At 54.4% G+C, this 16,064-nt stretch overlaps 2 protein-coding genes across 8 annotated transcripts in view; both read left to right on the forward strand.

Moving 5' to 3' along the window:
* ADGRG1 (adhesion G protein-coupled receptor G1) overlaps positions 1 to 8,447 on the forward strand; it is a 46,173-nt gene extending 37,726 nt beyond the window's left edge. For all 6 annotated transcript variants that reach the window (XM_024978084.2, XM_024978089.2, NM_001083656.1 and 3 more), the window contains 4 exon segments: positions 1,909 to 2,177; positions 3,488 to 3,596; positions 5,143 to 5,411; positions 7,005 to 8,447. In XM_024978084.2, the coding sequence (XP_024833852.2) occupies positions 1,909 to 2,177; positions 3,488 to 3,596; positions 5,143 to 5,411; positions 7,005 to 7,135 (778 nt within the window). In that variant the 3' untranslated portion in view covers positions 7,136 to 8,447.
* Positions 8,448 to 11,626: 3,179 nt separating this feature from the next.
* The window catches only part of ADGRG3 (adhesion G protein-coupled receptor G3), a 30,205-nt gene continuing 25,767 nt past the window's right edge, over positions 11,627 to 16,064 (forward strand). The window contains exon 1 of one of the 2 annotated variants that reach the window (XM_015475805.3): positions 11,627 to 11,896. In XM_015475805.3, coding sequence (XP_015331291.1) covers positions 11,845 to 11,896 — 52 coding nt within the window. In that variant the 5' untranslated portion in view covers positions 11,627 to 11,844. The remainder of the gene's footprint in view (positions 11,897 to 16,064) is intronic. The other variant, XM_010814629.4, reaches the window with a different exon arrangement.

The raw sequence follows: 16,064 nt of genomic DNA on the forward strand, positions 1-16,064 counted from the left end.
TTTTTTAAAAAAATTTATTGATTTTAATTGGAGGCTAATTACTTTACAATATTGTAGTGGTTTTTGCCATACATTGATTTGAATCAGCCATGGGCACACCCTGTTCTGAGTGCTTTAGATGAACGAAGTTCATCCTCACAAGGGTCCTATGAAAGAGTGCTCAGAGAGGGTAAGTGACCTGACCGAGATCACACAGCACGGAAGTGGCAGAAGCAGCCTTGAACCGAAGCCCTCACGTTCCAGGCCTGCAAGGCCCCAGTTACTGAGCTGTCTGGCCATGGCCTCTGTGGAAAGGCAGAGCCTCCAGGGTTCTCCCCACCCCCATTCCCTGGTGTTTGTTTTGAGGCCCGGCCTCCTGGCTCCATGGAGAAGGCAATGGCACCCCACTCCAGTACTCTTGCCTGGAAAATCCCATGGATGGAGGAGCCTGGTAGGCTGCAGTCCATGGGGTCGCTAGGACTCAAACACGACTGAGCGACTTCACTTTCACTTTTCACTTTCATGCATTGGAGAAGGAAATGGCAACCCACTCCAGTATTCTTGCCTGGAGAATCCCAGGGACGGGGAAGCCTGGTGGGCTGCCATCTCTGGGGTCACACAGAGTCCGACACGACTGAAGTGACTTAGCAGCAGCAGCAGCTCCTGGCTCCATGGAGGAACCTGTCACCCTAGTCGTCTGGATGCCTGAGGAGAGAAGAGGTCACCTTTGGCAGAGTGAAGAACGCCTCCCCCACCCTCAGACGGGCTTGTGTGTGGGGTCTGGATTGTCAGAGCTGGGCTTCGCCTAAACTGAAGTCCACCTGCAACTGGGGCCTAGAGCCATTGCGGTAGAGGGGAGACAGCCTTAGATCTGGAGTGACACTTGGAGTGTGCTCACTGTCCTCGTGGGGAGGAGGGGAGGGTGCAGCCGTGTGCAGGCACGGTCACAGATGCACACGTGGTGGGCTGGAGTCGGTGATGAAGAGAGACGGCTGGCAGGCTTAGTGGAGGGCCAGGAGTCGGGGCACAAGCCCCCCAGCACTTACCCAGGACACAAAAGTGCCCCAGCACACAGGGATGGGAACGCTTCGGGACTGAGATCTTATCTGTGCTGGGTGCTTTATATCAGTGTAACCCTCACCACGCGCTTGGGGGGCCAGTCTTCCCACTTCACAGAGGAGTAAACTGAGGGTGAGGGGCGGGGCCAGCCAATTGTGGTGCCTGAGTCAGGGGCACAGCAGGCGTGGAAGTCCAGGATGGCAGGTGTTCTTCTGCGCCCTCTGGGACAGGCAGTGGATGGTGCCAGGCAGGGCACATTGGGGGCAGAAAGGCTGATGGTGCCCTGGACCACGTAGTATCTCAGGATGGGGGCAGGGCAGGCACACACAGACTTGCAGACTTAAGGGCACAGGCACACACAGCCTGTGCTCACAGAGGTACAGTTGTACAGACAGACATGGAACGTGGGTGGCGTGGATTCTCCAAAACAGCAAAAATTCCAGTCTTTCCCTTCTGACTTTGGGAGTATCTGGTTGATGGTCGTGTCTGTGTAATCGGAGCATCTATGCCTAGCTGAGGCTGCTGTTAAATGCACATACAGTGCCCGAGCCTGTGGGTGCTGGATACAGGGTAGGTGCCGAGGGACAGGTAGGCAAGAGCCTGGCTGCAGCCACAAGAGTAGGACAGGAAGCGTGTGTGTGTGTGTGTGTGTGTGTGTGTGTGTGTGTGTAGTCTGGGAAGGCTGCCTGGGGGAGGAAGGCTGCCTGGAGGAGGAGGGGTGGGTGGGTGGGGGTGGGCCCTCCGGGGTGGGCCCTCCCACCTCCCACCTCCCACCTCCCACCTCCCACCTCCCACCTCCCACCTCCCACCTCCCACCTCCCACCTCCCACCTCCCTGCCTTCCCACACTGACCGCCGCCCACCTGTGCAGGAGGAAGTCTAGGGATTACACCATCAAGGTGCACATGAATCTGCTGGTGGCCGTCTTCCTGCTGGACGTGAGCTTCCTGCTCAGTGAGCCGGTGGCCTTGTCAGGCTCCGAGGCTGCCTGCCGTGCCAGCGCCATCTTCCTGCACTTCTCTCTGCTCGCCTGCCTCTCCTGGATGGGCCTCGAGGGCTACAACCTCTACCGACTTGTGGTCGAGGTCTTCGGCACCTATGTCCCAGGCTACCTGCTCAAGCTGAGCATTGTGGGCTGGGGTAAGTTAGTGGAGGGGGTTTGTGGGTTCCCCCCAGATTGGCCTCCTCCTCTTGGCTTTTGACAACAGGTGGGCACTTCATTCCACTTCTCCACCTACCCTTCTGATTATTCCCTCACTGCTTCCTTCACTCAGCCATCCTCAGGGGTTCTTTACCTTGGCTGGATCAAGGTCTTCTTTACTAGGATGAGGCAATGAGCCCTGTCTCCAGTAAATGCTTACATATTCTCTTCATCTCTGTTTTACAAGTGGGGTTTGCAGACAGAGCTGCCATGTGCGGATGTGCAGGTTGGGCACTGCTCAAAGGCACCCAGTCGTGGATGAGTGGGACTGTAAACCAGTCCTCACATAATGCGCCTAGGCTGGTGGTGGCCCAGACTGTGCATCCCGATGAACCTCAGATAATGAGGTTCCCAATGGCTCTGGCATTTGTTCTTAGCCAATAGCAACCCAATTCACCTATGGCCTGGTCTCTCTTTTGTCAGACCCGAGGCCTAGGGGCACATACCACAAGTCCTTTTGATCACTGCACAGGCCCATCAACCTCCACATGTCCCTGATCCCAACTTGCTGCTCCTCCCATATTTTTCATTTGATTCCTTCTTGGTTCTTATCATTGATTTATATGAAATTCCTTCAGAGTTGGCTGTTTGTCAAAATCCAGGTGTTTAATGGTGGGCAACCCCTTCCAGGGAGCTCTCAGGCTCCACCTAATGGACAGAGTCAAAGCCCAGAACAGACATTCCATTGGAACATAACTCTAGATGTCCCCCATTGAACTGTCCTCCACTCCACCAATGTCTGCTTCTCTCATTTCTCCTGTGACATCCAGCCCCCCAGCAGGGACCTGCTGGCCCTTTCCCTTAGGGCCTTTCAGGATGGCGAGGGGGCAGGGGTTGGGTTAGGGGAGATAGGTCCCCCTTTGGGAAACCAGGAGCTTCCTTCATAGCTCAGTTGGTAAAAAGTCTGCCTGCAATGCAGAAGACCCAGGTTCAATCTCTGGGTCAGGAAGATCCCCTGGAGAAGGAAATGGCAACCCACTCCAGTATTCTTGCCTGGGAAATCCCATGGACAGTGGAGCCCGGCAGGCTACAGTCCATGGGGTTGCAAGAGTAGGACATGACTTGGGAAAGCAGAACTGGAATAGAGAAGGGAATGTCCAAGCTTGGAGGACTTGCCCCAAGTGGAGCTGGCTGGGCTCTGGGAGCTGAGGTCTCGGAGGGAACGTGAGAGGAAGAGGGCTCACCAGAGGGAAGGGGAGGGCAGACCTGGGAAGGTGGGAGACGGAGCTCCCTGCTTTGCTGTCCACAGGCTTCCCCGCTTCCCTGGTGATGCTGGTGGCACTTGTGGACGTGAACAACTATGGTCGCATCATCCTTGCCGTGCACAAGACCCCCGAGAGCGTCATCTACCCTTCCATGTGAGTGGCTTGTGCAGTGGGGGCAGGAGTGTGGTCCCCATGGCGCAGAAGTCAGAGCAGCCTGGGCCCAGGTCACACTGACCAGGAGACTCTTGGGTGATGGGTGCTGGGGGTACCGGCCTGGCCTTGGCTGGAGCCCTGGGCTGAGAGTGATGCTTCTCTCCGGGAGGGTGAGAACAGGCCTGGATCTGCCACTCACTTGCCAGATAACCTTGCGCAGGTCCTGGCCCCACTCTGGGCCTCAGTTTCCCCACTTGTGTGTGGGGGAGTCTGAGCTGGAGCAGATGAACCTCTAGCATGTTCCTTTGCTGCACACTTCTATCTCCCTCCCCATGGAAAGATGGAAAGACTGAGACCCAGAGAAGGCAGGGATCCACATCACCCTGCTCAAAGGTACCCAGCCAGGAGATGAACGGGGCTGAAATCCAGTCCTACATTCAGCTAATTCACCCAGGCTGGCATGGCCTGGCCTGTGAGTCCCTCTGAGCCTAGAGTAGAATCCAGAGCTCCTGAGCCCTAGGCTAGGAAGGAATCCTTTCCATTCCTTCAGTGTTTGAAAAATTTCAGTTTTTTGCATCATAATCTTGTGACTTTTGCCTTACCTTGTATCATCCATATTATTATTGTTTAATGTTTTCTTTTAAATCTTCTGGCTTGTTAAATGTATTTTTTTAAGTCATAGTACACATAAATGGGAAATAAGCATTACTTGTCATAAACAGTGAAAAGTCATGAAAGGAACAAGAAAACCCTGCTACTAAATTCTTGATGAAAGCGGTGAGCCTAAGTCTGGCTCTGTTTGAAAAGGGAGACTAGCAAGTGTTCAGTTCAGTTCAGTTCAGTTGCTCAGTCGTGTCTGACTCTTTGCGACCCCATGAATCACAGCACACCAGGCCTGCCTGTCCATCACCAACTCCCGGAGTTCACTCAGACTCACGCCCATCGAGTCAGTGATGCCATCCAGCCATCTCATCCTCTGTCGTCCCCTTGTCCTCCTGCCCCCAATCCCTCCCAGCATCAGAGTCTTTTCCAATGAGTCAACTCTTCGCATGAGGTGGCCAAAGTACTGGAGTTTCAGCTTTAGCATCATTCCTTCCAAAGAAATCCCAGGCCTGATCTCCTTCAGAATGGACTGGTTGGATCTCCTTGCAGTCCAAGGGACTCTCAAGAGTCTTCTCCAACACCACAGTTCAAGAGCATCAATTCTTCGGCGCTCAGCCTTCTTCACAGTCCAACTCTCACATTCATACATGACCACAGGAAAAACCATAGCCTTGACTAGCCGGACCTTTGTTGGCAAAGTAATGTCTCTGCTTTTAGCAAGTGTTAAAAGTGTTAAAAACATATTAGCACCAAACTAAGCCTTTCTCTTGGCTGTAGAGAAGGAATATAGGATAGTTGAAAGAAGAGTGACTTTTTGGCCCTTGAGTCAGTGGTGTCTAAAGTAACTGCCCTGTAACTGGGGCTCACCACGGTGCTCGCCCATGGCCCAGGAGGCACCCTGTGAGCCCGGCCTTGCCCTGAGCCTTTGTACACTTGCCCACAGGTGCTGGATCCAGGACTCCTTGGTCAGCCATGTCACCAACCTGGGCCTCTTCAGCCTGGTGTTTCTGTTCAACACGGCCATGCTGGGTACCATGGTGGTGCAGATCCTGCGGCTGCGCCCACACGCCCAGAAGTGGCCCCACGTGCTGACCCTGCTGGGCCTCAGTCTGGTCCTCGGCCTGCCCTGGGCCTTGGTCTTCTTCTCCTTTGCTTCTGGCACCTTCCAGCTTGTCATCCTCTACTTCTTCAGCATCATCACCTCCTTCCAAGGTAGGTGTGGAGAAGACCCTAGACCCTGGCCCAGGAAGGGTGCCCAGACATAGAGAACAGGTCACGGATGAGATGACCCAGATGACCTGAAGCCTCCCCTTCTCTGGGCCTCAACCTTCCCGTTTGTAAAGTGGGGGCCTCTGGGCCACAGTTGACAAGTCTCTGTTTGTACAGTAGGTACTGATGAGTACCTACTCTGTGTAGACTCGATGTTAAGCCCTGGTGCTCCAGTTGTGAACTAGCCGGGCAAGAGCCTTGCTCCACAGAGCTCATCTCTAGTGGGGAAGACCAAGTGTGGCCCTGAAGACCAAGGGCCACAGGCATCAGAGGGCATCTGGGAGAGGAAGGAAGTAATAGTGGGCAAGGTGATAGACAGTCTGAGCCTGCTAGGGGACACTTGGAGGGGGAGGCCCCTCCGTTTAGGAGACATCCAGAGACAACAGAAGGATCCAGCCATGGATCCAGCGCGCCCTTCACTTCCCCTCCTTCACAACCCACCCCCATTGCACGGGGACCCCATGGAGGCCTCGCCTTCCCTGTTTTCCTGCCCAAGTCCTCCTCCTACCCAGCACGGTGAAAAACAAAGGTGGATCTCTCCACCCACAGAGAGATCAAGGGTCCCATTACTCCAAGGGTGTTTCTTGGACCAGCAGCATCAGCAGCATCAGGAGCTTATTGCAGATGCCACCTCTGGCCCGCCCCAGGCCTGCTGAGTCAGAGTGCTCCTTGTTACAGATGCCCAGGCGCACCTTAGAGGCTGAGGAGACCTGCTCTAGGGCTGGAGCGCTCCAGGCAGAGGGAGAAGCGTGAGCAAAGGTCCTGAGGCCAGAAGTAGGGTGTGTGTTGGAGGAACCCTAAGGAGGAGCTGCGTAAGGGGTAGTGAGCTTGGGGGGAGACGGGGAGGAGGTGAGGGGGAGGAGCAGAGGGGCTGGATCCTGGGGGCCTGGCTTGATGCCATGAGGGTCTGTTCCTGCTCTGCCTGCACCCCTCTGCGCCCACCCCCCCAACATCACACACACACACACACACACACACACACACCTTTGTTTTTCACCATGTTGGATAGGGAGGACAGCTTGGGCAGGAAAACAGGGAAAGCAAGGTCTCCATGGAGTCCCCATGCAATGGAGTGGGGTGTGACGGAGGTGAGCCTTTGTTTTCCCATCTGTGAAGTGAAGGGAACTCTGTAAGGATGCCGATCAATTCACGCATTTACTGAGCTATTGCTAAATCACAGTAGTATTATTTGGGGAGAAATACTATCACCTGGTACTTAAGCAGGTGGCTCCAGAGCCCGCCCACTGCTGCTGGACCCCTGGCTCAGCCAAGCCCCTTATCTCCCTGGGCCTCAGTCTCCCTGTTTGTGAAACAGAATGGTAATAACGAGGCATGGTCTCAAGGGAGCTGGAGAGACTAAAGTGACATGATGCACAGAGCGTTGCCCAGTGCCTGGCGCAGTCGGTACTCCTGGGATCGAGTCGTTGTGGGGAGCCTGTGATGGGGGTGTGGGCAGACATGGGTCAAAGTGGACGGGAGTGGTGTCGGGGGGGCTGCTCCCAGCCTCTGAGCCCTGTACCCCCTTGCTGCCCACAGGCTTCCTCATTTTCCTCTGGTACTGGTCCATGCGCCTGCAGGCCCAGGGTGGGCCCTCCCCTCTGAAGAGCAACTCGGACAGTGCCAGGCTCCCCATCAGCTCGGGCAGCACCTCGTCCAGCCGCATCTAGGCCGCCAGCGCCCCCCACCGGTGTGAAGAAGCAGAGTCACCTGTCTCTCTTCACTGCTACCTGCAGCCCCTGCAGCCAGGCCCAACCCTGGGTGGGCCAGCTGAAGACTTGAGAAGGCCCAAGGACCTTGGAGGGATGGGGCTGTTGCCATGGCAGCCAGGAATTCCCAGGCTGGGTCTTCTGACTACTTGCCTCTTGGGTCCATCTCAGGGGACCCAGGAGTGGGACTGAAGGCTGGTCTTAATGCACCACCACTGGACCGGCCCTTGGAGCTGGGGGTTGGGAGTCTGCAGGACTTAAACCTTGGAGGCTGGCGGTACCCTTGGTCCTGTGCTCTCGCCCAGGACAGAAATGTGCCATGGCTGCTCTGTCTCTGGTGATCACCACGAGGGTACTCTGTAGCCCCATTCATTTTAACCTAAGGATGGCATGCAGGGAAAATGGGTCGAGGCAGAGCTTTGAGACAGACCCCTGGAGGAGCACAGCTTCCCTACCTCTGAGCCCAGGGCCCTCCCCCTTTGTCAGCCTCCCCAGCCTTCCCCTTCCTGCTCCTCCCTTCCTCTTCTAGGACCTCTCTAGCCTTCCACTCACAGCCCCAGGGTCCCTGATTCCAACCCTGGACTTTGGGCAGTGGTTCCCAAGAGCCGCCTGGTGCCTGCTGTAAACCTTTATTTACTGTGTGGGCCTTTGCCTGCCCCTGACTCAGGCTTAGTAGAAACATTTCTGGGCTGGGCTAGGTCCATCTTTCCATCTGGGCCTCTCCAACGCTGCATCACCCTTGCTCACCACTGCCGAGCCCACACCTCACAGGGGCCCACAGCTTCTCCCGAAGCCCTCTTGCCTCACAAACTATGGGACATTGCAGTCCAAAATCGTTTCCACCCCAGCCCTCCAAAGACTGAGACACGCCTCACCTGATGATGCTGGTAGAGCCTGACGTGCCCCTTAGCGCCCCCTGCAGGCAGTTTTGATCACACCGCAGCCAGTCACAGTTAATTCTGTTGGAACAAATGGTCGTTCCCCTCTGTGAGTTCTCAGTCTAGTGTGGGAACCATGCACAAACACAAGAACTCTTAGAGCTGCAGGCACAGGGTTGGGGGAGCCATCACTCCTAGCTGGGATTCCAGGAAGACTTCCTGCAGGACAGCAACATTTGACCTGGCTCTCAGACTCAAAAATGGGGAGGATTTCCTTTGTAATTACCAGTCCATTTGTCTTTTGATATTAAAAAGAAGTATGTGTTCATCGTAGAGAATTTGGAAGCTGTAGAAGAGTGCACAGAAGAAAATAAAAGTCAGTTGTTGTCACCTAACCAACAAATGCAAACATTTGGGGGCGTTTCCTCCTGAACTTTGTTCTGTGCTTCTAGTAAGGGTCACTGTGGGGGTGGGGCGGGGGGGACAGTGGAGAAACATGAGCAAGAGAAGACGGCCATGTATAAGAGAAACCTACTGGAAGTGTTATCAGGGCAACGGGGAGGAGAAATGGCGACTGGGTGTCAGCACTGGGGAGGCAGTGGCAAGCGGTGGGCTCAGTGGAAGGCTACGAGCCTCACGCTGAGGGTGCAGCTGCTACTCAGCTCGAGCCAATCACCACCTTGCAGGAATGAGGGCCCGTGTAGCCAAACCACACCTGCCTTTTATGAGGAGAAATCCAGATTGTGCTGGTGTAAAATCCCCTGATTTAAGAAACTTCACTAGGGACTTCCCTGGGGGTCCAGTGGCTAAGGCTCCGCTCTCCCAGTGCAGGACCCCTGGGTTTGATCCCTGGTCAGGGAACTAGACCCCACGTGCCTCAACTAAAAAAATCCCGCATGCTGCTACTGAAGATGCCACTTGCCACAACGATCAAAGATCGTTGATCAAAGATCAAAACCTGCGTGCAGCAACTAAGACTTGGTGCAGCCACATAATTAAATAAAAATAATAAATATGAAAAAAAAACCTTAGCTAATCCAAAATATTCGCCGGTCAAAGAAATCACATTTGAGGGCTGAATTCAACCCTTGGCTGGTCACGGGACGTATGTAACCAGTTTACTGACCAGTGTGCAGTGGGTGGGCTGCAGGAATAAACTGATTGGACCTCTCTCCCATCACTGCCTTCTACCTTGTCCCGTCAAGTCTCCCCTCTCTGTCCCGTGACACAGGTGAGGCAGGTCAAATAGCTTCTCATCCCCCTTCAGTTTACGGAAGCAGCCTTGTTTGATCACGGCTCTTTGTGTCTAAAGGTCCAGTGTAGCTCCAGCCCTGGCCCGCATCTGAGCTTTCCGTCCCCGCAGTCTCCTCCCTCCTGTCCTGGCTGCTCCAGGAGGAACATGGGCTGGGGAAAGTGTCCCGGTCTCCAGAGATGGACAGGAAGTGGGGTGAAGTGCCCTGGCAGCCAGGGATGGGCCAGCAGTGATGTCACAGGCTTGAATGTGGGATCTTTGGGGACCTGCCCAGACCCACTTCCATTGGTCCCTGCCTCTGCCTTTCTCCAAGTGGTGGGCTCCTCTTGTGCTCCAGCCCCTGAAGGCAGAGGACAGACCTCCTCTCCCACTCCGTTGTCCCGATTGCGCATCTGGGTGGGATGCACAGAGATCAGGGCCATCTCCCCTTCAGGGACCTCTCTGGGAGTCTCTCAGACCAAAATTACTTGGCTAGACCTTAGGAAACACCTCCAGCCATCCTCAGGGAGGGCAGGAAGGGCGACCCAGCCCCTTCCTCCAGGCCGGGAGCACGCCCCTCAAACAAATCCTCCCACTTCAAAGGCCTCTCTGGAGCACCTAGTGTCTGTTTACGGGGCCAGCTCAGGTAGTGGGGACCGGGTTTCTGGTCGGGTCTCATCCTCTCGTGACAGCCCTGAACGGGCCATCTGACAGCTCTGTGGTGCTCCTTAACCCAGATGGTTCTTATCACACACGACTCTGGGCTGTGGGACTTTGAACAGTAGGACCACTGGTCTCACCAGGCTTGTCTCCCTGTTTGTGTGGGAAATGGGCTGGAATAGCCAGGGGGTGAAAGCTGGCTGGGCCTGTCCAGAGTACCGGAGGCCTCGCACCAGGAGACTCCAAACCTGGAGCCGTTTGGACAAGCCGAGGGTGGGAGATGGTTGAAGGGAGGAGGTGTTCCTGGGAATCCCCAGGGCTCTAAGTAGCTCCAGGCTAAGCTCCAGCCACCATGGGGCCTAGGAGAGGTGGCCCCTGCTCTGGCTCTGTGGCACCCTCCCTCATCACTTTGCCAGTCCCCAGTCCTGTCTTCCCAGGTGGGCTGCACACACACTCTGGGTTCCAGTCTGCAGGGCTCAGGCTCTTTACAAAAAAGCATCTGGGAGTCCCTCTGGGAGTCCCAGATGCCAGATGGGTCTCCAGGTGTGGAACCTAGCAGTCATGGTTCACAGAGCCCTTGCCCTGACCTGCGACTGGGAGAGAGGAGGCGGCCAGTCAAGTGGAGGTGGGCGGAGGGGCAGGCCAGTGGCTCCCATTCACCCTCCCCGCCTTCCCTGACGAGGAAGTGCCTGGGGTCCTGTCAGATTCCCACCTGGCCCCTGTGTGGCCCTGACCCTCCCGGGGCCCAGAGGGCCTAGAAAGAGGCTGAGTCCTGTCTAGACACTATGAGTGAGGAAGGGGAAAGAGAGGCCAGCCAGGGCTGGGCGGGCCTACCCATCTTTTGAGTCCTCCCTGTGCCTCATAAAAAACTCGGAGAAGAGGTTAGCTCACGCAAGCTCAGGCAGCCGGAAAGTGGCCAGGACAGACGTCAGCCCAGCTCTGACCAAGCCCCAGGGCCCTCGCTCACATCTCTCCTGTTATTCCATCTGCTGGGTGGGGGAGGAAAGTGGCCCCGGGGGCCTCCAGGCCTGGCTCCTCCTCTCCTCCCAGGACCCTAGCAGGCCTGGGCTTGAGCCTTGGTCTTGTTCAAATCCTAGGCCTGAAGGAGGGAGTGTGAACTCTCTCCCCATCTTCATCCCTACAGCCGAGCTGCATGCCTGGCACGTGACGGGTCTCCTCACACACCCGACATAGCCCTAGGAGGCATTGCTGCATTGCTGTGTCTGTTTTGGTGGTTTAGTCACTCAGTCATGCCCGACTCTTGTGACCCCATGGACTGTAGCCCACCAGGCTCCTCTGTCCGTGGGATTTTCCAGGCAAGAATACTGGAGTGGGTTGCCATTTCCTCCTCCAGGGGATCTTTCCAACCCAGGGATCGAACACTGGTCTCCTGAGCTGCAGGCCGTCTCCTACAATGCAGGCGAATTCTTTACCGACTGGGCCACCTGGTGTCTGTTTTACAAAGGGGGAAATTGAGGCTCAGAGAGGCCCCTCGCTTGTGAAAGGAGGATCTGAGAAAAGAATTGTTGATTCCAAAGCTTGGGCCCATCATCACTCCCCAGGAATCTGCTCAGAGCTTCCGTGGCTGCTGGATCCCCACACCCACCCAGATATGACCCCAGGAGCAGTGTCCCTGGTGTGGGTTCAGCAACTCCCAGGGAGTCTGGGCCCCTCTGCAGGTGGTCATGGGGCAGGATGAGGCTAGGAACTCTGCCCAGTTCCCCACACTCACCTTTCACAACTTAACTGACGGTGCCATGGCACAGGAAGGGTGAGAAAGAGGCCACAGGAAGTGGTGACACTGCAGGGTGGGGGCCAGGGAGGGCTGGCTCAGCAGAGACTGGGACCAGAAGGACACACAGCTGCGGGGCTCTGGCCAGCGTGGACGAGGCTGGCCCAGGATGGTGGCGCCCAGGGCCCTGGGGATCCTGCTACTCCTGCATTTGGCCTCAGGTGAGCAGTGGGCTCCTCACCCCCTCCTGCCAAGCCTGGGAGAGCCAGGGTCGGGGACGGGGAGGGGGCATGTCCGGAGCGTGTCCTCTGAGGAGCCCACCCTGACGGCCGCCTCACCTCCTCTGACCTCTGGGCCAGTTTTCCTGTCCTGGTAAACTTGGGTCAGCAGTCGTCTTGGGTCCCCTTGGCTTCCCCACAGCAGCCTGGACATGGGAGGGGGCCATGGAGGGTGCTCCCCGACCCCTATACCTCACACTGTGGCTCTCTGACAGTCATGGCTCTGGGACATGGGGTGAAGGGATGTGACAAGCCCTTCTCCACTGCCTCTGAGCTCCTTGGAAAGGAGTCTGGGACCCTCTGGAGGCTGAGGCCAGACATGGCCTGCACTGCCCTCCCACCACCACCCCCAACCCCTTTCCCCAGCCACACAGGCTCCCTTCCCTGACCCCACAGTAGCGCCACGGTACCCAGTCGCCCAAGCTGAGGATTAGACTTTCCAGTCCTTCACTTTGGCCTTTTTTTTCCCAAAGATTTTTTTTTTTTCATGTGGGCCATTTTAAAAGTCTTTGTTGAGTTTGATACCTTACTGCTTCTGATTTTTTGACCCCGAGACGTGCGGGATCTTAGCTCCCCAACCAGAGATCGAACCCACACCCCTCACACTGGAAGGTGAAGTCCTAACCACTGGTCCACCAGGGAAGCCCTCACTCCTGGTCTGGCACACACCCACACGGTGGTTGTCCAGAGGCAGCCCGAGTGTGCCAGGCTGTGCCCTTGCTGTCCTCCTTCCTGGGAAAGCAGGCCCCTGCCCCGGCCCACCTGGCCAGCTCTCCCTGGCTGCTCTCTGCCTTCTGCAGCGACCCCCTGGGGCAGAGGACGATGCACTCTCCCCATGGGCTGTCTGTTTTTCTGAGCTTTGCCTGCTCCTCCTGTTTCACTCTTGATTCAGTGAGTGGCCTTCATGCCTGTCCTTCATCCCCACCCCTGTGTGTGTCCAGCTTGGGGTCACATGGCTTTGGATTGATCCCAAAAGTTGGGAAATTCAGGGAAATGCAAAATTCAGTCTTTGGCACAAAATAGGGCTTCCCTGGTGGCTCAGATGGTAAAGAATATGCCTGCAATGCAGGAGACCTGGGTTCAATCCCTGGGTCAGAAAGATTCCCTGGAGAAGGGAATGGCAACCCACTCCAGTCTTCTTGCCTAGAGAATTTTGTGGACAAAGGAGCCTGTGGGGTCACAAAGAGTCGGACATGACTGAGCAACTAACACACATGGACATGGCTCAAAAAAGTGTGAAAAATGGCAACATTGTACCAGAGGTGTGGCAGCAACACTTGAAGGATTAATTAACTTCATAACCAATAGTGGCTCTTGCTTGACCTCATAAGGACTCTAGGCCCCTCACAGAAGTTGTAATTTTCTGGTCAGGCCTCGAAGTCCCCTTGGAGTGACAGAGTTTCCCCTATGGTAAGATGGGTGCTCTGGTTCATCTGTTTAAATAATGTGAGGAGCCCTGAGAGGTTTATATCTTGAGGTCAGTACTCTTGCCTGGAAAATCCCATGGATGGAGGAGCCTGGTAGGCTGCAGTCCATGGGGTCGCTAAGAGTTAGACACGACTGAGCGACTTCACTTTCACTTTTCACTTTCATGCATTGGAGAAGGAAATGGCAACCCACTCCAGTGTCCTTGCCTGGGGAATCCCAGGGACGGGGGAGCCTGGTGGGCTGCCACAGAGTTGGACACAACTGAAGCGACTTAGCAGCAGCAAGGTCTTTTCTTTGTGGGTGTTTTTGGGCAGTTGCCATGCGTTCATTTGTTCTTTTCATTCATTCATTCCCAAATGAATGGAGCCCTCGACACAGTATAAGGCCCTGTGCTCATATACCATGTGGTCCCTACTCTCAAGGGACTCACATTCTAGCAGAGTGACATGGGTGCGTCAAAGGAGTAGGGACCCAGAGGAAGAAGTGTGTGCGTGCTCAGTCACTCAGTCATGCCAACACTTTTGAGACCTCATGGACTGTAGCCTGCCAGACTCCTCTGTCCATGGGATTTTCCAGGCAAGGATACTGGAGCGGGTTGCCATTTCCAACTCCTGGGTATCTTCCCAACCCAGGGATCGAACCCTCTTGCATCTCCTATGTTGATTGGATTCTTTACCACTGTGCCACTTGGGAGGTATCTAGAGGGAAGCAGACGGTCTCTTTAATAAAGGGTTACCTTCCTGGGACTTCCCTGGTGGCCCAGTGGTTGACTTCACCTTCCAATGCAGGGGATACAGGTTTAATCCCTGGTCGGGGAGCTAAGATCCCACATGCCTTGTGGCCAAAAATCAAAAACATAAAACAGAAGCATTGGGGAGTTTGTAATTTCCTTGGTTTTGTCTCATTGCAACAAAAATTTGAAGTGATGGACAGACCAGTGTTACAGCCCCATGTAATTTCCTTGGATGGACCTGTGTTACAGCTCCGTGTTACAGCTCGGTTTTTTTTATTCTTCTTCTTTATTTTAATTGGAGGCTAATTACTTTACAATATTGTGGTGATTTTTGCCATACATTGACATGAATCAGCAATGGGTGTACATATGTTCCCCATCCTGAACCCCCCTCCTACCTCCCTCCCCAACCCATCCCTCAGGGTCATCCCAGTGCACTAGCCCTGAGCACCCTGTCTCATGCATCAAACCTGGACTGGTGATCTATTTCACATACGATAATATACATGTTTCAACGGTATTCTCTCAAAATCATCCCACCCTTGCCTTCTCCCACAGAGTCCAAAAGTCTGTTCTCTACATCTGTGTCTCTTTTGCTGTCTCGCATATAGGGTCATCGTTACCATCTTTCTAAATTCCATATATATGTGTTAGTATACTGTATTGGTGTTTTTCTTTCTGACTTACTTCACTTTGTTTAATGGGCTCCAGTTTCATTCACCTCATTAGAACTGATTCAAATGTATTCTTTTTAATGGCTGAGTAATGTTCCATTGTGTATATGTACCACAGCTTTCTTATCCATTCATCTGCTGATGGACATCTAGGTTGCTTCCATGTCCTGGCTATTGTAAACCGTGCTGCGATAAACATTGGGGTACACATGTCTCTTTCAATTCTGGTTTCCTCGGTGTGTATGCCCAGCAGTGGGATTGCTGGGTTGTATAGCAGTTCTATTTCCAGTGTTTTAAGGAATCTCCACACTGTTCTCCATAGTGGCTGTACTAGTTTACATTTTTTATTTAGAAAGCAAAGGAAAATACATCCTCGAGGTGTGAGGGTGGGCCGAACCAAAAGACGTGACGAGAAGAGAAGCCCCTGGCCCAGTTTTGGTTCCTCTTTTTATATGTTTTTTTCTCCTCCCCTTGAGCCTGCCCTTTGTAAATTGGGCTAGCCAGGAGGGCTGTTTGTTTTACCTGAGGTTCTCACTCCGGTCCTCGAATCTTCCTTTGTTCTATTTTCAGGGGCTTTTCCCTTCTTTGTTTTTGTCTTTTAGCCGCTGCCATTCTGGACTCCCTTTTCCTTTCTAACTACCTAACAGAAGCAATATTGTAACAAATTCAATAAAGACTTAAAAAATGATCTACATTAAAAAAAATGTTTAAAAAAGGCGGAGGGGGGGTACTTTACTAAGCACAGGTCAGGAACAAGAATTTGTGGCTGTCGGCAGAGAGAAGCAGGCCAGTGATGGGGAGGCTAGGGAGGGGTAGGTACTGTCCTGCCCTCTGACCTCTTTGCCCATCCCCCACTCCCCGTATGAACCCAGTTTGAGGTGGTCCTTGGAGACCAACCTCTGGGTCAGAGCAGGATGGAGAAGAGTAGGGTGGGTTTGGAGGGACCCCACTCCAGTACTCTTGCCTGGAAAATCCCATGGACGGAGGAGCCTGGTAGGCTGCAGTCCATGGGGTCGCTAGGACTCAAACACGACTGAGCGACTTCACTTTCACTTTTCACTTTCATGCGTTGGAGAAGGAAATGGCAACCCACTCCCAGTGTTCTTGCCTGGAGAATCCCAAGGATGGCGGAGCCTGGTGGGCTGCCGTCTATGGGGTCGCACAGAGTCGGACACAACTGAAGCGACTTAGCAGCAGCAGCAGCCGGCACAAAGGCCTGGGTCAGGCTCTCCCTGTCTGGGCTAAATGCTTCTGATGACGTCTTCCAAAACTAATT

Source organism: Bos taurus, chromosome 18, assembly GCF_002263795.3.
Source record: "Bos taurus isolate L1 Dominette 01449 registration number 42190680 breed Hereford chromosome 18, ARS-UCD2.0, whole genome shotgun sequence".
Classification (NCBI taxonomy): Eukaryota; Metazoa; Chordata; class Mammalia; order Artiodactyla; family Bovidae; genus Bos; species Bos taurus.